Raw genomic sequence first — 26,158 nt, 5'->3', positions numbered from 1 at the left:
TGAAAATGCCAGGAAGCAACTGAGAAATACAAAAACTTCCTGAAAAGGGGATGGATCGGAATATGGAGATAAGCATCCTTGAGAACCAGAAACCGCATATAAGCCTGAGGCAGCAAAAAGTACAGTTTTGTACCTACCATAAATGTAGATGTTCGAGTGTTCACACTGCTGCAGTCATCACACTTGGGCTATCCTGCCGTCAGGCGGTCCCGCAGTAGGTCAGAGTTCCAAAGTCTTGGTCCAGCGTCGGTTGCTGTCGCTTCTTCCCTGACGTCAGTGCGCCAGGGGTATATAAAAGGCATCCAACGCCATTTTCTGCAGTTTTTCTTGCTCCAGATGTCAGGTGCCCCCAAGTAGGTAAGCAATACATATTGCTAATAAAACATAAAAGGAATACCTTCAGTTACAAGCAAATACACCACAGAGGTTGTACCGGATAGAAAGGTATAGAAAAGTTCAGCTAGGTCAGAGGGGATGGAGGGAAGGTAACCTGGACTGCAGCAGTGTGAACACTCGAACATCTACATTTATTGTAGGTACAAAACTGTACTATGTTCATCATGTTACCCTGCTGCAGTCATCACACTTGGGTTGAATCCCAAAGCTAAGGATGGGCGGTGGAACTAAACAGGGTTTGGAGAAGCTAGTAGGCCCTGCAGAACTGCAGTGGCAAAGCCAGCTCTGGTTTTAGAGTATAGAGGTAAGTGATAGTGCTTGGTGAAGGGGCCTGTAGCTCTGAGACTCTTCATGCTGAAGTTACTGCTAGCAGCAGGTCAGTTTTCCATGATAGAAACTGTAAATCAGCTGTAAAAGCTGGTTCAAAGGGCGGTAGTGTAAGTTTTTCCAAAACAAAGTTGAGATCCCAAGTTGATGTTGGTGCTCTCCGGGGCGGTCTTATGTTCTTAGCCCCTCTGAGGTACTGTCTTAGTAATGGATGTGAAAATATAGGAGGATCCGTGTTGTATTGAGCTGAAATAGCTGAGGCGTGGATCTTAATAGATGAAAAGGAAAGTCCTTTGTGCAACATCTCAGTTAAATATTGTAGAATCTGCGGAATATTTGGGACAAGGGGATTTTGGCCTTTAGCCTGGTTCCAGGCGCAGAATCTTTTCCATTTGTCTGAATAGGCTTTCCTGGTGCTGAGCCTCCTGGCCTCCAGAATGACATCCATAACAGCTTTAGAAAGAAGTGTTGACTGGTTGTTTAGGTAATTTGCCATGCAGCCAGATTTAAAGTCTTGAGCTGGCTGTGTAGAATCTGATTGTTTTGCTGAGTGAGCAGGTGAGGAATTTGAGGTAAAATCCATGGTGGGCCTTGAGCCATGTTCTTTAGTATTGGATACCAGTGTTGGCGTGGCCAGTCTGGAGCAATGAGTATCATTTGTGGCCTCTCTAATCTGTCTTTCAGCAGCACCTTTGCCAGAAGAGGCAGTGGAGGAAAGGCATACTCTGTTAATGTTTTCCAACTGAATGAGAGGGCGTCCAATTTCCAAGCTAGTGTGTGGTATGTCCTTGTGCACAATTTCCGTAGTTGGTAGTTTTGGGGGGAGGCAAACAGATCTATGTCTGGGCTCCCCCATTTTTGAGTTATCATTGCGAATACTTGTGGATCTAGTTTTCACTCGTGAGGATCTATGATGTTTCTGCTTAGATCGTCTGCCAATGTGTTTTTCTTTCCTGGCAGGAATTGTGCTTGTAGTTGAACTTGGTAGGTCAGTGCTGTGTTCCACAAGGTCATTGCTTGCCTGCATAGGGGGTAGGAATGTGTGCCCCCTTGCTTGTTTATGTACCACATCACTGTGGTGTTGTCAGTCTTTATTAGGGGTTGTCCTGGATGTAGGAGGTCCTTGAAAGCTGTTAGGGCATTTTGTACAGCTAGCATCTCTTTTTGATTGATATGTAGATGCCTTTGATCTGCAGACCATTTGCCCTGAATACACTGTCCTGCCATATGTGCACCCCCAGGCATAATCCGATGCATCTGTTGTTATAGTTTGCCTGGCTGTGGGTAAGGTAAAAGGCTGACCCTTGTTGAGGTGACATGCCTGAGCCCACCATAGAAACTCCTGTTGAAGGCAGGGAATGAGTGGTATTATTGTTGCCAAGCTGTGGCTGTGTTGAGTCCATACGCTTTTCAGGTACCATTGTAATCTCCTCATATGCAGTTTTGCCTATGGTATTAGTAGTATGCAAGATGCCATGAATCCCAAGGCCTGCAGAATTTTTCTTGCAGGGAGTTGGGTCTTTGTTGCCATCATTTTGAAGTATTGAGTCAGTTGTCCTTGCTTGTCTGGCGTGAGATAAGCCATCTGGGCCATTGTATTTAAGCTGGCACCCAGGAATATTATGTCTTGTGAGGGCACTAGTTTTGACTTCTTTTCGTTTACTGTGTACCCTAGGCAACTTAATAGGTTTTTGACAAATGCCAGATGCTTTAAAAGGATGTCCTTGCTTTCTGCTTGAATAAGGCAGTCATCCAGGTATGGATATATTTGAATTCCTCTTTGTCTGCAGTATGCAATTACTGGTGCCAGGCATTTTGTGAAGACCCTGGGCGCAGTAGATAAGCCAAAGGGCAGTGCAGAGAATTGGTAATGGGTTGGACCTGCTATAAATCGGAGGTAACGTCTGCAATTTTGTCTGATAGGGACATGCAGGTATGCCTCCTTGAGGTCCAACGTTACTAGCCAAGCCTTCTTGCCCAGCATGGGAAGAAGTTGCTGTAGTGTTAGCATCTTGAATTTGGGTACTTCCAGATATGTGTTTAGAATTGAGAGGTCCAGAATGGGTCTCGGGGAACTAGAAAGAGTCTTGAGTAAAATCCTTGTCCTTGCTCCTGTGTAGGAACCTGCTGAATGGCTCTCATGTCCATGAGAGCTGTAATTTGTTTTTGAGCCTCTGTCCATTGATTTGGTGGCAGGTTTGGCATTCCTTTTATCCTTGGAATCTGTATCCTTGAGATACAGTATTTAGGACCCATTTGTCTTTTGTGATGATGTGCCAGTTGTCTGCAAAAAGTGCTAGTTTTCCTACCAAGGGAGCTGCGAAAAGGGATTTGCTTGGCAGTCTGAAGGGTAAGTCATTGTGTTTGTCTTCTGATAGTTTGAGACCTGTCTTCTCCTCCTTTCTGGGTTGTGGCACCCCATTGTCGAGGCTTGTAAGAGCCTTGTGACTGACCTCTGTCCCTTGGGCATCTGTATTTGCCCCACTGTGGCCTGTCAGAAGCTGGAAAGGACCAGTTTTTGGTTGGCCAATTTCTGCTGAAATGAGGGGGTTGAACTTGTAAAAAATCCTTGACCGTCTGCATAGATTTTGCCTTACCCTCCATTTTCTTTAAAACCTCTTCTGCTTTTACACCAAATAAAACATCCTTCTGTAAAGGTGCATCCAATAACTTTCCTTTAACATGATCAGGTAAAGTTTGTTCTTTTAACCAAGCATGCCTACGTATGACAGACCCTGTCACTGCTGCTCTACAAGAAGCTTCCAATTAATCAAATCCACATTGCAAAGTATGTTTTCCCACTTGTTCAGCTGCATGCAACAAATCTTATATTTCCTTGTAATCCGGCTGCTCTGTATGTGTGATCATTTTTTTGTTTTAATTGAGACTTAAAATATTATTAATATTTCAGCATGTGAAACTGGCAATTTAAGGCCCTCATAGAGTAGCTGAGGTATATACTTTCTTTCCCCATCTGTCTAGTGCTCTAGAATCCCTTTCAGAGGGTACAGGATTTTTAGCAATAGAGGCCTTAACCCCTTTGGGACCCTGGGAAATGGTTTCTGGGTCAGCAACAGGGCTTTTATATAGGAATTTGTGTGACTCAGGGACTCTGTAGTATCTGTCTGGTTTGGCTGGTGCAGGAGGTAGTGAATCTGGGTTAAGGCTAGATTCTGAATAAACATCATCCACAATGTCTAACATGGGGGGGAATAGCAAGTGGTCTGTGCTAGGGTAGTAAAAGGAACTCACGGAGCCTTTTCTTAGAATCAGAGTAATCCTGGCCTTCCCGGTGGAAATGTTCCCTCATGGTATGTAAAGTTTCCCCAAAAGAGTAGTCTTCTGGGGGAGATGCTGAAGGAATAGACTCTTCAGCATCAGAGTCTTCATAAGGGGGAAAAGAGTATTCCTGTTCCTCATAAGAATCTGAGGAAATTGAAACCTGGTCAGAGGAAGCGTAGTCCTCCTCCTGTCTAGGCCTTTTATCAGGAGGGGGATGGGAACCCCTGATTAGGGTAATTAAGTCTTGAGCCATCTTAAGCATCTGTTTCTTAGGCATAGGGCCTTGTACTGGAGACTGCTGTACAGTCTTCTTTGCTTTTAAAGGAGTTTTCAGCTTTGCATAGGATTTAATAGTGAGTGTAGTCGGTCTGAAGACACCTTCTGCAACTGAAGGCATTTCAACTGCAATCTCCTTCAGCCATGGAGTCGGAAGGGCCTAAATATAAGGGCTGTGGAGGCCTAGCAATCTCCGTTTGGGAATCGGATGCCGCCTGGGGTTCTAAATCAGCGGTCGTCAGGGGCTGCGTAGGTGCCTGACTGAAAACCGGAGAACCGGCGACTGGCCTAGCAGAGGCCTCGGAGTCTGGTTTGGGTCTTGGCTGCCTGTCCTTATCTTTGCGTTTTTTATGCATTCCGGTCGTCGGTTGCTCCGACTGCATGGTATAATTAAATTTCCTACCAAAATATTGTCGGGCGAAATCAAACCGACGTTTAATAGTTCGTTTGTTAAACCTAGCACAAAACCGACAACCTGTGACGTCGTAGTCTGGGCCTAGGCAAGGACTACAATAAGAATGAAAGTCCTTGCCTAGACAGGGGTCCAGGAAAGTAAATAATGTGGGAAGAAATAGCCAGGGAATTGTTATGCCTAGGCTTGTATAGGCCCTAGGGCTGATAGCCTAGTACCAACCTATGAACCTATGAACCTTATGAGGTATTTGCTTCCAACAAGAAATGCAATTGTTAACTTTTTCTGACATTGGACTAAGGCAAGAAAAGGTTCCCCAACGGGGTACAAACAGTATATCAACAGTAATCACCACTCATTGAGCAGAAAAGAAAAATGCCAATCATAAAACAGGGAAAGAGAAAAAGTTCAGAGCGCAAGCTGTGAAAATGAAAAGCAGAATCAACTCTTGCATAATCCTGCCTTGCTGCACCCTCCCACATCTGAATCTCAGACTATGGTCATGCTGGTTATGCTATGGTCACCAAGCATGAGCACATACAAATATGAGCAAATGCAACTTTACAACCAAAAAGGAAAAGCTGAAGTGCTGTCACAAGTCAGTACTTAACAACACCTAAATACTGCCAGGTAAGACTACATAATTTAGGCATACACTCCTCGTTTCAAATTGCAGGCTTTCTTCACTTACGCAAATCATAATTACACACATATATGCACTTGCTTTTCTCAGACTATAAGATTTCTTAAATTGTTTTTTTAACATGGTACCCCTGAAAAAAAGGAGTGCAAATTCAAAGTGTAACTGCCATCACTGAAAAAGAACATGGTCAGAACATGCAGTCAGTCTTTCAAATAACTCACAAAAGAGTATTGGTTACCTGTGGGAGGACCGCCATATTTTCTCTGCCCGTTGACCTGCACGAGTTTGACTCCCGTTTTCTTCACCCAAGCATCTAGTGATGCCTTACTCTGTTCATTCTTCAAGGTATAAAATGCAAACTGCAGATGACAAAAATAAATATCAGCAGCTGAAAGACTGACTCAGTAAAGGACTGCTGCATAGCAACATGGCCTATGTAATCCACCTTGCTACCTACCTATGCATTTTTTCAGATCTAGAAGCTGGAGTTGTCTGTAGCTCAAGCTAAGTTTAAAACCACAGCGATGTTCACCAATACCATTGTCCTTTTTGCTTCTTAAAAACATTCACTCCGAATATAAATAAATGCCTCAGAATACTATCTTGAACAAATAAGGACAAATACAACTCCCACAATACACTGGGCTCCTGCTAAATGTAGACAATAGGACCGCTAATAAACTGTGCTACTTGCTAAACATTAACTATATTAACTACTATAATTCAATTTATACCCCCCCCCAAAAAAATAATATACAGAGAACACACACATAAGCGTGCACATACGCACATCTGTGGTACTGTGACAAAGTGGCATCAATATTTATTAACATTTATTTACCTGGAATGTCTGAATGGGTCAAATGTACCCATTTTCAGCAGAGGCACAGGAACAAAAGCTCCAGTATTATCATTAGCAATACATTACTTACATTATTAAATAGGTATACCATGACTTCAGAATTTATATATAAATTACAGAGTTACATTACAACCTGGAGGATTATACAAAGTACAGCATTATTTGGTTACAGTTTAGTTAGACAGTAAGTGTCACTGGCACTGTGTAGTTAGTGGCACTGTGTAGAAATTAAATTTGTTAGTACTGAAGACAGTAAGTAAAAGGGTGAAACTGTTAAAGAGTGTTAAAGGGAAGAGAAAGAGGTGCTGGGATGGATTAAGAGAGACAGTAGAGAATGTGGGGAAAGCAAGGCATAAGTAACCAGGGAGAGTAGGCAAAGGGGATAGGAATGTTAGGATACGTTATAGTAGTTAGTACTATCAACCAGACTTAGCCAGGCTTAGAGCAGGAGTATATCCAGTATTTGGCAAGGAATCCTTGTCTGCTTAAAGGCCAAAAGGCTAGTGTTAAATCGGATGTTAAACGTGGGATACTCCACACTCTGGCCTCTAAGTGGGATTCACTCATTGGGTTGACAGACTCAGATTAGGTGCTTATTGTTTGACACAGGGGTGGGGCCTTTTTAGGTATATTATCTGTGGAGTACAGAACTGAGTGCTGGGCATGCTGATGCTTTATGTATTATTCCTCCCTGGTGACATTAAACTACCAAGCAAAACTTCCAATTTCAAACCGCCTTAAATCTTACCTTCTCACCAACCGGCTATGCAACTGTAATGTCCCACCTTAAAACCCCTCTTCTCCATAAGAGTGCTGTTCCACCTAGGATTCCTTGCTTTTAAGTATTTTCTCAATACAGCTAAACTACATAGAGTTCATAGAATACTACCAATGTTGACCATAATTGCTTACTGTAAATATTGTACATATAATAGGCCTCTTTCCTTCCCTCTCTGACACTCCCAACACTGTTTACTACTCATTTAACCTCCAGTGCCTATTCCGTTTTCTGCTCTACTTGTGTTACTACAATTTTTTTTTTAATTCAGCGCCCTACAACACTGTCTACTTTTTTGTATTATGTTGCTTACTTACTGTATTACCTGCACAACAACACTGTCTAATCTTGGTTACTATGACATTAACTGTATGTACTAACTGTCCTATTTTACTTTTCAAACTGTTAATTGAACTTTCACTACTAAATATTGTTAATATTGGTAATATGTTTACTACTGTATCCTTAGCTCCGACTCGGCCGATTTACAAGCTCAAAGACTTCTGGTTGGCTCATGGCTAAGCAAGTATCCCATAGTGCACCAGTACAAACCCCAGATCTTGTTTGCTGCTCACTAGAAGACAAGCCAATACTAAAGGGTCTCCAACCAAAGATAACCAAATTATTATTACTGTTATCTCCAGATCTTCCAGGATGGGGGCAGGAGGGCGGCTTAGTAAAAATGAAGGGTGAGACGGACTACCAACATGTAACATTATGGTGAGTATATAACTTCTTTATGTTGTGTAGTCCAATCTCACCTTCATTTTTATATATGGGACAGCGTCCCTACCGCCTTACTCTTGGGTGGCTCACTGGAAAATACTCCTAAGCCCCGTGGAGCCAAAGGATGCTCTACCCCTGGAAGCTAAATCCAATTTGTAATGTGTAATAAAAGTGTGAGGGTTAGCCCACGTAGCTGCTGCACAAATATTATCAAGTGGGACCCTGGCTTGAAAGGCTGCAGAGGTAACAGCGACCTGGTAGAATGAGCCTTGATCCTGCAGGGTAAAGGTCTGCCCGCAGAACTGTAGATAAAGGCTATGCAACTGGAAATCCAGTTAGATAGTGTCACTTTAGAAACTGGTAAGCCCAATCTGGAGTCAGAAAAATAAATGAATAGTTGATCTGATTTCCTAAATTCCTTGGTCCGCTGTAAATAAAAACGTAGTTGTCTATGAATGTCCAGCTGATGAAAACAATATTCAGCTGCATTACAGTGATTAGGGAAGAAAACTGGGAGTTTTATGGATTGATTTAAGGTAGCAGGGGAACAAACTTTGGGGACAAAGGAGGGATTAGTAAGAAGTAACACCCTGTCCTTGTGAAAGATCAAATAAAGTGGCTTAACAGACAAGGTTTGTACCTCCAATACCCATCTAACTGATGTAATAGCTACCAAAAACAAAGGGCAGGATTCACGAAGCCTCCGTGTAAGAGTTATAACTCATACACGGAGGCTGCAGTTAAACGGAGTGATGTCAGCATGCTTTGCATATTTATGAGAGCAGGCTGAATCACACTTAAGGCTAACACGGTCCGTGTAAGACAGTAGGGGGCGTGTCCGTAGGCCGAGCCCTGAAAGCGGACACGCCCCCAGAAGAGGAAAAGTTCCCAAAGTAAACACCCACGACAGAGTCCACGGAAATGTGAATAAACAGAACACAACACATGCCCCCACAAACTATGAACAGAAAACATATAAATAAACATGTTATATATTTTTTTTAAATTGTAAAAATGTTTAACCGTGAGTGCGTTCGTTATGCTGGCGTGCCGTAAGCGCAGCTACAGTTAGCAGTCAGTGGGAAAGCATATAAGAACTAAATATGCAAAATAAGCCAGGAAGCAATAGCGTAGCGGTAGAGATGTTGGCTGAAGAGCAGGCATTCATGGTTCAAGCCCCCACAACACCAATTCTTATTTTTAGCAAAATAAGCACGAAACAAGTCCCTGACAAATATGTACACATAAAACCACATTTTATGTAAAATGTAATGAAATAGCCCATTTATATTGAAGAAATGTGAGGTAACAAAAGAATAAAAAATGCCAGATATGCCCATAGCTGAGCTACAGTTTAACAGGGTGAGTGCATCTGCCCGTAGATGAGCAGTGGTTTAACTGGTGCAAAATGAGTGCCCGTAGCTGAGCAGTGGTTTAACACGCTAAATCTATGTGCCCCTAAGTGAGCTGAGCGTAATATGCGTGCCGATAGCCAAATGAGGCTTAAACCAGCGTACCCCGTTTGCGCGGAGCTGCGCACCGCGCAAACAAGCTAACCGACAGGCAACGTTGAGCAAGCCGTATCAAAACTGCCTTTACACAGACACACCCCTCAGCATGTCTAGACAGTCATGAAAAATAAAAGCAGTGGCAAGGTTCGAACCCAGGATACTATACACCATAGTCAAGGTACCAAACCACTAAGCCATGACAGCAGTACCTAGAAATGCAATAATAGCTAATATATAGGAATGAATACATACTGGAGCATGACAATGCAGGTTTACTGAAGTTGATACAATTCCAAAATGGCCAATCACAGATATGTGCGGGAAAACGGACTATATAAGCCCCATAGGTGGGAATACACAGCATAAACGATTGTAGAACTGACCTGCAGGCAGAATGACAGGAGTAGGAGAGGGTAGTTGCTTTCGAGCACAGAGGTGGGGTGTTGAGGAGTCCAGGTACATGGTCTGGCTCCTAGTCCACAATCATGAGGCCCAACTCATGCAGGGCCAGGTCCTCTGGGGAGCATACAGGGCCGAGGCATGGGACCGGTTGGCTCATGATCTCACCAGTGCCACAGGGATTCCAAGGACTGGTGAGCAGGTCCGTCACCACCATGCGGACCTGAAGAGATGCAAGCAGGACCAACTGAACCTTTGGATCCAGGAGGCCCGGCAAACACCCAACGCCCCACTACTGAGTAAGTTACATTTAATTATGTATGTAAGAAATTAAACTAACTGATATTATGGAGATGTGTATTCCAATATTACTTCATTTATATTACAGCTGCAGGTGTCCGTTCTGCGAACCGCAGAGCCTATGGCGACAGGCTGGTGCGGTTGCGCCACCAGGCAGGTCAGTAATCCACTAACAGTAACTGTAAAGAAATATAAAAGTATGACAGTCAGCAAAAGAGTGCAGTGTAGTCAGTAAGGAATAAAATGTGCAAGTAACAGTGTGAAAGTGTCTGCAAGTATTGCTTGATTACAAAAGTGTGTTTCAGCCTGTAAGTTAAACCGAAAAATGAAACTGTCTGACATAAATTCTGAAATAAAAATGCCCTACCTCTAAGAAAATAGTACACAACCTGCAGCAGGCTGAAAAGTATAGCTGCAGAAGATGATGAAATCACATGTGTGAAATATATCCCTGTTGAAATACTGAAACATGACAGAAGTGAGACTGCTGGAAAGGATTGTAATAACTACAGGTAAAACATGTCAATAAAGCCTAAAAGTAAGTACCATCCTGAATAGTAAAATGAAAGCAAGTGAGAGAGTGTGAGAAAGTGGCATGAATCCAGCAATACAGTAGTAATAACCCCTGAATAATGTATACTGCAGTCAAGACAGAATGAAATGCATGTGAGAATCAAAACGAAACAGCGAAATCTGTTCAAAGTGTTGCTGCATCTGGAATGTGTACCCCAAAATCTGGATATGTTGCTCTCAGTCTGCAATATGCAGATAGGATGATTGTCTGATATACCAAACATCCACACTTGTCTACAGCTATATAAAGCAAATGTAGCAGGATGATGTAGCTGAACAAAGCTAGATATGAATGTGTATGAAGAACAATAAAATGTATATTGATGTTGCAGTAACAGTCCTATCACCAAGTTGAAATAGTTATCATATAGGAAACTGTAGTTAGAACAGTAGTGTGTATATAACTGTAGCTGTTAGAAATGTACAGCATATGTATTGGTATTTGAAGGTGTTAATATTATTTTCTTCACCCCACCCTATAACCACATATAACCCATTCCACGTGAAAATGGTATGTGCAATCACAATTAACACCCCTGGACGTTTGTCCTGTTGGGTCATATATATATTTGCATGTCTGTTGATGCATCTGCCCTGTTCATACATCCAAACCTGATGGCCTGTTGCCATCAATTAACCCTGCATTTTGTTGGACTGTGTATTTCTGTTCAAATTATGCATGTATTATGCACGCTGTTCAATGGTGTGAATATCTGGGTGTATGGTTAATGGGAATACTAATGCATGCTGTTACAACTAATTGTGAATGGTATTATATGTCACTAACCCAAACTGTCATGACATAATGCAAAACATAGGACGACAGGGAAGGCGGGTTCCAGTGGACCCACCTCTCCCACCTCAGCTGGCGAGTGCAACTGGCACTAGTGCCGAGTCCGGACCCTCCTCCGGTGGCCCTGTGCCACCTGCGGGTGGAAGTGCTGCAGGGGATGGGGCTCGCCCCCCCCCCCTGCAAGTGTGGCCAGAGGAGAACCACCACTCACCCTCTGTAGCGTCCGGACTGTGGTGCGTAGGGAGATTCGGTACTGTGTTCTCGAGCCCCTACGCCAGCTTGAGGCACAGGTGGCGCAACTAACGGGCATGCCTGTTGCCCGGCCTACACAGCCCCATCCTGGGCAGTGAAGGAACAGTGGCAACTGCCTATGGGTGGGGATATCAGTTCCACTGTTGCCATCGGTGGGCTCATGGGCTCTGGATATCCAAACTTCCATCCCCGTCAATTGTGTAACCCCCCCCACACGTGTCATACACTGCCCCTGTATGCGTCTTGTTTGTCTTGTCTGTGTACCTACCCAACCTACCTCCCCAGCTGTACCAACTTCCTTCACCTGACACACCACTCTCACCTGAAAAAAAAAAAAAAAAAAAAGGGCACTCTGTAACCACAAAAAAATTACGCCCCATACAAAGCTGCCCATTCCGCACACATGTCTGCTGGACATGGAATCTATCAATTACAATTGGCTGTACAACAAGTATTATTGTTGTCCTGACACCTCTCTCAGGGGTGGAAGGTTTCAAATGTCACACCAAATTACATACATATGCACAGCTGTTGCTGAAGAAGAAATGGGCAGCTATGGGCCTTACCTACATCCCTCCTGGAAATCCCAAGCTTGTTGCCCTACTGTCTTACTCTCTTTGTGACCCCCTTTTTCACCACTTTCCTGTCTCCCCATTTTCTTTTCTTTCAAAGAAAATAGCGCGGGTGTGCACCAGAGTAAGCACCGTTAAGCAGTTGTAAGCGGGTGTGCGCTTGTGTGCGCAGAGCTAACCGCCAATGCACATGCGTGAGCTCCGCGCAAACCAGCGCTAACCCGGTTACAACTGCTTAAAAGTGCCTTAGTCACTTTGATTGACAGGTCCTGTACTCCGTTCAAAAGCAAAATAAAATCCCACTGTCAGTCCCGAACCCAGGACCTTGGAAACACTAGTCTGTATGACCTACCACTAAGCCATGACTCTTATACAAGAACATTGTGCTAAAATAAATATAACATGTAATAGTAGGGATGAATGTAAAGGGAATATAGAATATGTTGTACACAAAGCATGTCATTTAGAATTACTGTCAAAACTACTGGATTTCTATAATAGTAGTGTGTGAACAGAAACAGCCATGCTAGTTGGTAGCTTGTAGATAATAATGTCAGTTAAAGTATATACATAAATGTATGTATATGTACATATATATACATATATATATAAATATATATCTATATATAGTTGTAGGAGTCATTGTGCATACACACTTGCTACAGGGAACATGAGAGAGGAATGGAGAAATGTGAATATACAACACAGCCTGAATCATGAGAGAGATACTAACCTTTACACTCACAGAACACTGTCCACAGCATACCAGCATGGTCCCCGCCCTTACAATCTGAAAAGGCAACACCTATCCCACATACCCTTTTATAGCACTGACCTGAAATCACAGTGAGAACTGCAATCAGTACACAACTGGCTGTATGCAATTAGCAAATGCTGGCTTACAATTGGTGCAGAGGCCATCACATGGACCTATGCAGATACCTACAAAAGCATCCAGTACTAACACTCCACACATGCAATACATTCATTGCACTGTCTGGAAGCAGACAGAGGGAGAGAGAAAAGTGAGAAAGAGAGAGAGAACAAAAAAAAATGTATACACTGTGACTCTGTCACCCGAAGCTGTCAGCAGTGACAGTAGCAGCAGCAAGCAGAAGCAGTGGTAACGCAACCAGCTGCGACAAACACAGGTAATGCAAAGTAGCAGGTTAATAGTGTGCATAATGTGAACCCTCCAAATGTGTCATAGGTCTGTATCTATAGGTATGTCCATGTGATATGTTGTGTGTACGTAGTTCCACCAAAAGGGGATGACCATACATTACATGTCAATCAGTCTTAGGCCATGATCCTGGCAGCAGTTGTCTGTGCGTTGCCCCAGCAATGGCTGTAGTGACTGCTTTGAAAGGCCAGCCAGGTTCAAAAGGCAGGATCAGCCCATTACAAAGGCACACTGGCTGGGAACAAGTGTCTGCAGGTACCCGAGATCACTACATATGCATCCCATACTGCATAATTCCATAGCTTAGCAGACCAGGCCGGTTATGCATATGATGTGGTAGTTCCCAGGGTCAGTTGAGGTGCCTCCTTAGTGGTGTGGGACCACTGTCGCTGTATGCCACTGTCCAGGTACATATCCTGTAGTACGGCCAAGATAAATTATCAGTGTTATATGCGGTTGTATGTCCTCTCGGAGTGCAGGTAGCACACATCCAGTGATACCATGAGGTCACAGTGATGCTGTGTGTTCTTCTCTGCTGAGGGCGGCCCTCACCTGGACATGTGAGATGATAGGGAGGTTAAATCCAGCTGTGATAAATATGTCAACTGGTGGGGGAGAAGGAGGGGGGATACGTGCACCGAACATGTCTGCAAGATTGTTGCCAATATCCCTGTGTTTGGTGAATGTTAAGTAGGTGTGTATTAACACAGAGCATATCTGAGGCATGTGGTCCATATGTGTAACATAACTGAAGAAGGCCTTGTGGTCATCCATAGTGTTTGTGGCCATTTCCCTCCCCAGAGTAGGCCGTGGCCATTGTTATGACGGACCGTAGCGTAGTACCAGTGCTGACCACAGATGCCTTCCCTTAATGTGAATGTGCTCTGTCCTATAAAAGCCTCCTGCTATTGTTATACAATCTGCCTCTGTCTGGGGTCCACCGGACAGGATGCCTAACCTTTATGCATAGGGTCTGGGTTAGAAATGTGTGTGCATGTTCCATGCAATCCATGGTAAGCATTAGCAAAGGGGTCAGCAGTGTGGCTTGTGGCTTCCACTGGCCCAGTGTGCTGCATGGATACCATCTCAGTCCCAGCAAGTGAATAACTGTCTAATCACATACATATCAAAGTAGTCTACTGTGCTGGTGGTGGTGGTGGGATATGTATATCCAGGCCAAGTAACTTCTGTCCACATCACAGTAGTGGACGGCGTCCCACATAAAGTACCTTGGGATGAACCCCCAGAGTGAGGTTGTGCATTTCACCTGTCAGTGTGTGCTGACCGATGGAGCATGCTACTATGTTGTGTGGAATGTGGCAGGTATTGTTGCAGAGGTGTTGGCTGAGCAGTGATATCTGGCCATGTATCTGTGTATCCACAACGACACACACACATGCAACATATGGGAGTAGTAGTATATCAGTACACATGAGTATCGTGTATAGTATGTGGGCCATATATTGCTGACATGGTCTGCTGATATCCTGTTTGTGTTCTCTTCCAGGGAGATGGCGCGTCAGCGTAACCCCGCCTACTCTGTGGTGGAAGACGAGGAGATCCACCAGAGCCTGGTGCGGGAGTATGACATCCTGTTTTCCCGCACCAGTCAGAATCAGCAGGAGAGGGCTGCACTGTGGCAAGACCTTGTCCGTAGGGTAAATTATATTGGCATGCATAACAGGACATATGAGCAGGTATGACATCACTGCAGTGATTTAATCCGAAGTGTCTGTCAGCGTGCATCAGATATCCACAGGCAACAGGTTGCCACAGGAGGTGGGGTGGCCACACATCCCCCCCCCTCACCAGACTGGAGGGGCTACTCCAAAGTGTTGTGGCTCCAGCCCCGGAACACCAACAGCAGTACACCTGCATTATGATGGAGGCTGGTTCCACACAGCAGCACGACATGGAGCGTGCAGGTAATATGCCATATGTACACTTGACTGTTCTGTACACTGTATCATATGCAATATCAATGGCACAGTTGTGCCCACTGACATTAATCTCATCATTTCTGCAGGTCCCTCCGGGGTTACAGCAAGGCAGGCCATCCATGCTGGTGAGTGTGTTTAACATAACCTATAATAGTCCTGATAATGCTAGTAACAGTAGTGTAACTCAGTAGTGCTCTGTGTGTACACTGCGGGGTGTGCATGTGTGCAGGTGTGCCTGTGCCCATGTGTGCATGTGTGTCTGTGTCCACGCGTGCATGTGTGCCTCTGTCCACGTGTGCATGTGTGCATGTGTACACGTGACCACGTGTGCATGTGTACACGTGACCACGTGTGCATGTGCCCATGTGTGCATGTGTCCACGTGTGCATGTGTGCATGTGTCCACGTGTGCATGTCTGCATGTGTTTCTGTGTCCATGTGTGCATGTGTCCATGTGTGCATGTGTGTAGAAGTGCATCACTGGTAACAATGTCAGGAGACTGTAAACTGTGTTTCCAGGTTCTGGGGCTGCTCTGGTGACCTGCAGCAGGGAACCTGAATCCTGTGCCATGGCTACTGGTAATGATGATATTTGTTTAATAGTACAGGAAGGTGTGTCAGGGTCCGCCATTGGTCAGCCAATTGACAGTACACAGCTGTCAACCCCATCATTGCGCACAGTCATCCTGCCAGTACATCCTTTGTCACGATTGTCCCTAGGTGATGGACAGGATACAGTGGGCATAGACCAGGGTAATGTGGTACCTGTGGCACATGTGTCCCCACACAGCAGCCATGGGCAGGGTCCTCCGATGGTACCACACAGACAGTTGCCCATGGGTTCTCGTGGGAGCATCCGTGGGCGTACTGCCTCTGGCTGACGTGCCCAAAGAAGTCTGTCAACCTCAGCTTTGTTTCGGACTGTCATGCAGGCACAGTCACGTATGGAAAGGTACACCAGACAGGGTCTGAGGGAGCTGGGAGCATGTCGCACAGCCATGACAGACAGTATGCGTGACATTGTGGATGCTATCCGTAAAGTACAGTTTTGTACCTACCATAAATGTAGATGTCCGATAGGTATGCATCTGCAGTCATAACATATGGGTTGTCCTGCCTCAGGCAGCCCTTCGGTCGGACGGATTCCAAAGTCTGGGTCTGGCCTCAGCTGATGTCGCACTTTCCTCGACGTCAGAGCTTCTGGGGTATAAAGGCATCAGCCGACGCCATTTTCCTCAGTTTTTCTTGCCCCAGATGCCAGGTGCCCTCTAGGAAGGCTAAATTTGGATAACTGCTGAAAAGTTCCAAACATTTGCAAATTATATACATGTATAAACAAACAAATACACCATAATAGATTCCCCCAGCTAGCTGAAAGAGGGGTAAGCACCCTAGGAATACCAGAGAGGGGAAGGAGGGTGGGTAATCCTGACTGCAGATGCATACCTATCGGACATCTACATTTATGGTAGGTACAAAACTGTACTATGTCCTTCAAGGATGCATCTGCAGTCATAACATATGGGTAGAATACCATAGCCAATCTGAGTAAGGGGGTACTAAGAGAAGGATGGTGTAGTTAAGATCCCCTGCAATACTGCAGTTGCAAACCCTGCTCGGGATCTGGAGTATAAAGGTAGATTGTAATGCTTGGCAAATGTATGCATGGAGCTCCAAGTAGCAGCTTCTAAAATGTCCTTGGTAGCCACCCCTTGTAGGAAAGCTGTAGTGGTGGCTGTGGCCCTTGTGGAGTGAGGCCCGATATTTTCAGGAACTGTCTTTCCATGAAAGGAGTAACAAAAGCGAATGCAATTTCCTATCCATTTTGAAATTGTCTGTTTGGAAATTGCTCTTCCTTGCACCCCTGTTGCATATGCTACAAAAAGTTGGTCAGTTTTTCTGCTAGTTTTTGTTCTGTCCAAATAGTAGCGTAGTTGTCTGTGTATATCCAAGGTGTGCAAAAGTTTTTCCCCTTTGTTCTGTGGGTTAGGGAAGAACATTGGCAAGTGAATAGCTTGGTTCAAGGATACCCTAGATACCACCTTTGGCATGAAAGTAGGATTGGTTCTTAGTGACACTCTATCCTGGTGAAAAATAAGAAAAGGCTGCACTGTCATTAATGCCTGTAACTCAGATAATCTTCTTGCTGAAGTGATTGCTAGAAGGAAAGCAGTTTTCCAAGATAAGAACTGTAGGTCTGCTGATGCTGCTGGTTCAAAGGGAGGTAGAGTCAGTTTTTCCAGCACAAAACTGAGATCCCATGCAGGTAGAGGGGGTCTTCTTGGAGGTTTAACATTTTTGATCCCTCTCAAAAATTGCCTGAGAAGAGGGTGTGAGAAGATAGGTGGATCCATATTGTATTCTGCTGAAATTGCTGAAGCATGGATCTTAATGGAAGAATAAGACAGGCCATTGTGGAACAATTCTGCTAAGTATTCAAGGATGTGTGCTAGGTTTGCCACTGTGACATCTGTGCCCTTTGATGTGCTCCAAATAAGAAATCTCTTCCATTTAGCTGAGTATGTCTTCCTTGTGGAAGGTCTGCGAGCCTCCAGGATAATGTCCTTCACCCTCTGAGATAAAACAGTTTGGTTGGATTTTAAGGAATTTTCCAGGCAGTTAGCTGTAATGTTTTCAAGTTGGGATGCAGGGTCTTGAAATTGTTCTGCATTAGAAGAAGAGGCCATTGAGGAAGAGGCCATGAATTTGCCTGAGACATGCTTCTCAGTAGTGGGTACCAGTGTTGTCTTGGCCAGTCCAGAGCTATTAGTATCACTTTTGGCTGTTCCTCCCTGATCTTCAGTAGAACCTTGTACATCAATGGGAGAGGTGGAAAGGCATATACTGCTAGGGCATTCCAGCTGAAAGAGAGAGTCCACCCTCCATGCTTGTGGGTGGTATGTCCTTGAGCAGAATGTCTTCAGTTGGTGGTTGAGTGGGGAGGCGAACAGATCTATCTCTGGCATTCCCCATGTCTTTGTTATAAGTTTGAAGATGTCTGGGTGCAGCATCCATTCGTGTGCATCCATGGTAGTTCTGCTTAAGCTGTCTGCTAGTGTATTTTCTTTTCCTGGTACGAATTTGGCCTGCAGCTGGATATTGAGATTCAGGCATAGGTTCCACAGATTCATAGCCATCCAGCATAGAGGGTAGGAATGTGTGCCTCCCTGTTTGTTTATGTACCACATGACCATGGTGTTGTATGTCCTTATTAACAGATGTCCTTGGAGAAAGGGTCTGAATGCCTCGATTGCATGCCTCACTGCCAGCATTTCCTTTTGGTTTATGTGCATGCTTAGCTGCCCTTGAGGCCATAGGCCTTGGATACATTTGTCCTCCATGTGTGCTCCCCATCCTCGGTCTGAGGCGTCCGTGGTGATGGTTTGGCTTGTTTTTGGTTTGTTGAAAGGCAACCCTCTGTTGGACTGGCAGGCCTGAGCCCACCATAGGAATTCCTTTTGAAGGCATGGAATGATTGGTATCATGGTTTCTAGACTGTGACTGTGTTGAGACCATACATTCCTTAGGTACCATTGTAATTTCCTCATATGCAACCTGGCATGTGGGATTAAAATTATGCAGGATGCCATGTAACCCAGGGCCTGCAGGACTTTCCTTGCAGTAAGCTGAGTTTGTCTTGTCAGAATCATGAAGTAATCTGGAAGTTGTTTTTGTTTTTCTTCTGTGAGAAAAGCCATCTGGGTGATTGTGTCCAGATCCGCACCCAAAAAGGTTATCCTTTGGGATGGCACTAGTCTTGACTTTTGGATGTTGACTGTGTATCCCAAGGTCTGTAGCAGGGGTATGGCATAGGCCAAGTCCTTTAACAATTTTTGCTTGTTGTCCGCTTGTATTAGGCAGTCGTCCAGGTATGGATATTTGAATTCCCTGAAGTCTGCAGTGTGCAATTACTGATGCCAGGCATTTCGTGAATACTCTGGGCGCAGTAGATAAGCCAAAGGGCAATGCTGAGAATTGATAATGCTCTGATCCTGCAAGAAATCTGAGGTGCCTTCTGCAATCTGGTTGGATAGGGATGTGCAGGTATGCCTCCTTGAGATCTAGAGTCACCAGCCAAGACTCCTTGCCCAACATGGGAAGAAGTTGCTGTAGGGTCAGCATTTTGAATTTTAGCGCAATGAGGTAAGTGGACAGGTCGAGTATAGGCCTCCATTGGTTTTCTTTTCTTGGCACAAGGAATAGTCTGGAGTAAAATCCTTGGCCTTGTTCTGTAGATGGTACCCTTTCTATAGCTTTCATCTGAAGTAACTTACTGATTTGTCTTAAAGCCTCTGCCTTCTGGTTTGGTGGAAGGTTATGGCATTCTGCCTCTTTTTGGCAAAGTATGGAAGTGAAACCTGTATCCTTTGTCTATTAATTGCAATGTCCATGTATCCTTTGTAATGCAATGCCAGTTTTTCGAGAATAAAGCCAGCTTTCCACCCAAGGGTGCTTCCAGTTGATCCCTGGTAGGCGGAATCAGAGTCAAGTCATTGTGTCTGTCCTGTAGTAGTGGTAGTAGTTGTAGCTGTTGCACTACTCCTCTGGTTGGCAGGCTGCCACTGACGGCCTCTGTAGGGGCCCTTGGATTGACCTCTGCCTCTAGGGCGCCTGTTTCTGCGTCTCTGTGCTCTGGAGGAATCTGGAAAGGACCAATTCTTTGTAGGCCAGTTTCTACTGAACCTCGGAGGTTGAACTTGCAGGAAATCTTTAACTGTTTGCACAGATTTTGCTTTTTCTTCAACCTTCTTTAGAATCTCCTGTGCAGGGGAGCCAAATAAATGCTGTTTCTCCATTGGAGCATCGAGGAGTTTAGCCTTGACCTGGTCTGGTAAAGATTGCTCCTTCAGCCAGGCATGCCTACGAATTACTGCCCCAGTCATAGCTGACCTAAATGAAGCCTCCAGTGCATCATAGCCACATTTTAGGAAATGATTACTGACCTGTTGTGAGTTGTGTACCAAATCCTGAAGGGATTTACGGTCTAAGGGTTCAGGTGAAGAAAGTTTCTTATTTAGCTGATCTAATAAAAATTCTTGGTACTGTATCATATGGAATTGACAGTTTAATGCCCTGGCAGAAAGAGTAGCAGATGTATAAACCTTTTTCCCCATCTCTATAATGCTCTAGACTCTCTTTCAGAGGGTAGGGGATTTTTGGCAGTAGCGGCTGCAACCCCTTTAGGGCCCTGAGAAATAGTTTCTGGGTCTGCAGCTTGGGCTTTATACAGGTGGAAGTGAGAACCCGGGACCCTGTAATATCTGTCAGGTTTGGTGGGGGCCGGAGGAAGAGAATTAGGTGCAGTACTGACATCATTGTAAACATCATCAATTACAGTTAGAACCGGAGGTATAGCTAAGGGCCTATGCTGGGGCAAATGCAAAAAGGTCCTTAATCTTTTTCTAGAATCAGAAAAATCCTGACCCTGCCATTGAAAGTGTTCTCTCATGGAGTGTAAAGTCTCCCCAAAGGAAAATTCTTCAGGGGGGGAGACTGAAGGGATAGATTCCTCTGCATCTGAATCCTCATAAGGCGAGTAGACCCCTTCCTGGTGGTCTGACAAATCAGATCCATCCGTGGAGTAATCTGAGGAGTGAGGTTCAGAGGGGTCAGCCCTGGGCCTTTTGTCTGGAGGAAGCTGGGAGGCCCTGTCTGGGTGAGGTTGGGAACCCCTAATTAAGGACATAAGGTCCTCAGCAAGACTGAGGATCTGAGAACTAGAGGAAGGCCTCTGGGATGTCGATTTGGCAGGCAAAGATTTTGAAAGTTTGGCAGCTTTAGCCCTGGAGAAGGCCTTAATAGACATAGAATCTGGGGGCCTAGCTGCCCCACGTGCAGGAGTAGAAATGTCCAAAGGTATGGTGTCGGACAAATCCTGAACACTAGCTTCGGTAGGGAGTTCTGAAGCCGACTCAGCCGGGGCCTCTCTGGCCTCGGTGGTGGAGGTATGGTTCGTAGTAGGAATAGCCATGGTCTCGGTTTCAGCGAAACTGAGACACTCATGTAGGCCTAGCCGTGGTTTCAGCGAAACCGCGGGCAGCAGTGTCGGTCCTTTCCTTGCGTTTTTGACCATATGCATAGTCGAGTCTCCGGCGGCATTTTATAAGCAAAATCGGTTCCAAAAAACTCCTCTGCAAACTCCGACTGACGTCTAAGAGTCCGTCGGTTGAAGGAGGCACAGGCTAAACAAGCTGATACGTCGTGGTCTGGGCCTAAGCAAGGAAAGCAGTAAGAATGGAAATCCTTATGAGGTATTTGTTTCCCACAAGTTAAACAATTATTTACTTTGTCTGACATCGGCTGAGGCAAGAAATAGTCCCCAGCAACGGGTACTTAGCTTTTTTCGAAGTCTTCGGTAGCTAAAATCTCTGGATCTGACCGACCGGCACTTGCGAACAGCTTCTGCTTCGGGCACCGCGCGGCAAGAAAGACTGAGGAAAATGGCGACGGCTGATGCCTTTATACCCCAGAAGCTCTGACGTCGGGGAAAGTGCGACATCAGCCGAGGCCAGACCCAGACTTTGGAATCCGGCCAACCGAAGGGCTGCCTGAGGCAGGACAACCCATATGTTATGACTGCAGATGCATCCTTGAAGGACATCTTCACCGATGTCATAGACAGACGTTGTGGGGACATATTACAGCAGTTCCACAACCAGATGTCCATGAGCCAGGGCAATGGTGGGCGTTTGTGGCGTCGATGTGGCCATATGCCGGCAGCAGCAGCAGCTGGCAGTCGGCGTGGACGACAACAGGCTCGCGCATGCCCCCATAGTGCCAGCAGCAGCCCCAGCAATGCTGGGTCTGTGCTGTCATCGGAACACCCCAGGAGACCACGTGCACGTGGCTCTGGACAGTCCCAACAGGGACTTGTGTCCAGTCAACACACTCTCGCTTCTGATGATAGTACCCAGTCTGGCTTAGTACTGGATACGGTTCGTAGCACCCCTGCCAGGCACAGGTACCGTGTCCGTGCACACAGACACTGATCTGTATGACCTGCCAGGTGCAGTCTGTGGCTGTCAACAAACCCCTGTATATGGCAGCCATGAGGTGGAACTGTGTGCGTGCATACACACATGCGAAATGTTAACACCTAGGGCGACCACATACACGCACACACTGCACCAACACTGCCCCACCCTGTACTGCTGCCCCTCACCAACACACATACACACACATGTCAATTGGTGGTATCAGTGGCTGACTCAGGCATACCTGATCCACACCCTGTGCATATGATGACACTGTGCCACCTCCTGCAATCTCCAACATCATTGCGGGAACAGGTAAACACGTTGCTGATGCACAGGGTGACTACACAGAAGTGTATTAGTAGTATCATGTTGGTAACAGTACAGTGTGCTGCTATGACTGTGTGTTTATCCCAGCATGCCTGCTGCAGTAACTGTATGAATGTCCTGAATTGTTATCTGCACCCACAGTATATACCAAAGTATAACAGCTGCACATAATTGCATGCCGGTGGTAAGGTTGTCAACAGAAAGCCGCATACATGGGTAGCACAGGGGGAATGCTAACGCAAGTAGTGATATGCAATGATGGACATGTACAGTAATGGTGTCAAGTTGCCCACAACGACTATGCCATGTGCATGTTCGCGCATGTAAATGTGTGCAGTACTAATGTAATCCAAATCACAAATAACTATTACATAATATCAGTTCTACCATGGGCATCTGCGCTGTGTATTCCTGGGTACATGTTGATAGTGCCTACATATTTGCATTGTTACTTACTGTTGTTACCCCTTCTTTGTTGTACAATGCACTACTTCCAGCCCTGTTTACTGTAGCTTTGTTTGCATGCATGTTCGCTTGGGGTTCTCTGGAACACTGCTTACACCTGCAATGCAGAGTTACAGTGCTTCTGTAGACTTCTAGTGACATCTGCATAGCGTACGATACGTATGTCAACTTTCCACAAGACAGAACGTCACTGTCTGTCCTGTACGCATGTACGTTGCCTGTGACACATTGCACATGTCTTACCTGGCATTTACCCACGTGTGCAGTCATATATGTCAGTGCTATGAAACAGTAGCGGTACACCCACACATACACACCTTCAGTATGTTGTTCCCCATTGGCCCTATGTGTTGGTACTCACCATGGCAATCACACAACTAAGGCAGCATGTGCAAAGGTAACCTGTGAATCGCCTCTATGGTCCAGTTGTGGTTTATGTGAGTCATGTGTCAATGTCACAGCTGCCACATGTATGCAGTCAGCCATCACCCTTGGCCAGGAATGTACAACACATGTGTGGGATGCCACCACACAGCCAATCTGGGGACTGGGCTCTCTGAACCCAGTAATGCCATACCCTGTCAGGTGGCATGTCATATATACTACATCCTGGACAAACGTCAACCCCAATCCCTGCTGCTACTATTGATAATACCCCTGAAGATGTTCCTGATAGTTTTGACCAATTCTTTACTGAGACATTTCAGGCCCTAGCTAGCCATCTACCTCCTAGCTCCCCTGGTCCTGAAAGTAGCACCCCTAGAAACCTACTTGCGTTCAGCTGCCAATCAGTCGCCACTTCACTTCTCCGTACCTTGATTGAAACAGTGAAACCCACTACACTTTCTGCTGATCAACTCCCTGCCGAGTACCTAACAAATTCAGATGATGCTATTGCTTACCCCGTCTCAAAGGTAATCAAACGAACCATGGTAGAATCTAAATTTCCCACCATCTGGAAAATGTCATATGTAATCCCACTTCACAAAGGAGGCAGCTCTACTGAATTCCCCAATTATAGGCCAATAGCTATACTCTCTCCACTTGCAAAGATTATGGACACTTTAGTCATAGACAATTCATGCACCACCTAATCCAAAATCGCCTTATGGCAGACACTCAGCATGGCTTCCGTCCTCATCACAGCACTACTTCAGGCCTCCTAGCCTTTACTAACACCATAAACCATACTTGCAACACTAATTATATATCCTCAGCCCTCTTTTTGGATCTTTCCAAGACATACGATATGGTTGATCACCAACTTGTAATCCACACCCTGCAAACATTCTGTCTAGATACTGGAGCCTTCCAATGGTTTCAATCCTACCTGCATGGTCGACAGCAGGCTGGCCTCTGGCAGAACTAACTCTCTAACCTTCTACCTAACACCCTCAGAGTACCACAAGGCTCTATACTAGGGCCCTTGCTGTTCTCCATCTTCATTAACGACCTTTATACTGTCATCCCAAAAGTCAGCTGTATCCAATATGCTGAAGACTCTACTCTGATCTGCTCAGCCACATCTCCAGTAGAGTTATGGTCAGCTACCCAGACCACCTTTAATACAATAGAAAACTGGCTTTCTGAACATCGTCTGATCCTAAATTCCAAATAGACTAAACTGCTGTTATTTCACCAACATGTAGGTCTACCGCTTTCGCCGTTACCATAACATCAACTGATGGCACAAAAATCTCCCCTGACCCATCTACTAAACTATTAGGTGTCATCATAGACAATAATCTCAAATGTGACCTACATGTTAACCAAATTATCAAAGCCATCAATAGAAAACTAGGGTCACTTTACAGAATTAAAGCCTTCCTAGCCCCCTCCAGATAAAGGTGCCATAGCTCGCTCACACCTTGTTTCAACCCTTCTGTATGCATCCCCTCTACTCACGAATATGAACAAGACTGTCCTTAACACTCAATTTGCTACAACCACATTGCCAGGTTTGCCACTGGGCTGCCTTTTAGGACACATCATTGCATCAATCTAAATCAGCTTGGTTGGCTTGCAATACCCAGCCTAATACAGTATAACCAACTGATTATGGCCTATAAAATCCTCTATAATCCAGACAATACTCCTGCACTTCAAATATTATCACCCCCTATAACAATCCTAGACCACTTCAATCCTCTAACAAACTACTAATTCAGACTAGCAGATTTAATAACACAGCCGGTGATTCTCTCTTTGCAAACTCTGTAAGTAGATCCTGGAACTCACTTCCAGCTGATATTACCCTACTGTCCACCTTAGGTCAATTTAACACTAGACTCAAACAACATTTGTCACTTAACTGGCTATGTCAATGTATCAAGCCTGGCTAACTCAAATGTGTAAAATCTGGGAACCACTTTACTGTGTAATTTAATTTAATCCTGACTTGTGCTCAGGACTAACATTAACCTGTGGAACATGTTTAACTTGCTTACTTATGTAATCTCTGTAAATAATCTGTTTGTAATATGTAATGCTGTATCTGCTACCCTCGTAGCTTGTCTCCCTGGGCCTCCCCTGGAAATGGACATGCATCCAGTTGGACTATCCCGGTCAACAAATGTAGGATAAATAAATATATAAATAAAATATATTACAGTGACTACAATACAAGTCAGACATTGACACGCACTGACAGCATGCTGAACACACTGGGGCATACGTGGGGACTCAGAATAGCAGCCTGCCTGAGCATCACACACCTCCGCAGCTGGCACACAGGCATATGTTCCATCGGAACAGAGCACATGCCACACATGGCACACACATCCCCTGTGCCACACACTCACAGCCTGTAGGGCTACACAACACACCTGCTACAGACGTGTCAGGTACCTGTCTTGTGTGCTGCACTGGTGTCCCACTCAACAGGCTGTATCTGGTGAAGGTCACAGTGATATGCCTCAGGGGCACTATGGTCCACCACAGAACACATGCATACAGGTCAGTCAGAGGCATGGACACATATGACTCACTCACTGACCATGCCAGTATGGCTGCCTGAGACATACCTCCCTGGACTACATGATAGGGAACATAGAATGGATCTCTCAGCATGTGGCACAGGCCAGTATGAGCCTGATGTTGGTTGCCAACATACCCTCACCAGGTATGCTACCACTATATGTGGGAAGGGTGTTGTATGTCTACATT

At 45.2% G+C, this 26,158-nt stretch overlaps 1 protein-coding gene across 1 annotated transcript in view; it reads right to left on the bottom strand.

Annotated features, from left to right (window-relative positions):
• DND1 (DND microRNA-mediated repression inhibitor 1) overlaps positions 1-26,158 on the bottom strand; it is a 224,108-nt gene that overhangs the window by 168,007 nt on the left and 29,943 nt on the right. The window contains exon 2 of the mRNA XM_044069845.1: positions 5,575-5,695. Within this exon, the coding sequence (XP_043925780.1) occupies positions 5,575-5,695 (121 nt within the window). The remainder of the gene's footprint in view (positions 1-5,574; positions 5,696-26,158) is intronic.

Source organism: Protopterus annectens, chromosome 4.part0 (assembly GCF_019279795.1).
Source record: "Protopterus annectens isolate FY-2018-M chromosome 4.part0, PAN1.0, whole genome shotgun sequence".
Taxonomy (NCBI): domain Eukaryota; kingdom Metazoa; phylum Chordata; order Ceratodontiformes; family Protopteridae; genus Protopterus; species Protopterus annectens.
The sequence above is the reverse complement of the archived record's forward strand: the minus strand, read 5'-3'. Positions and strand labels throughout refer to the sequence as shown.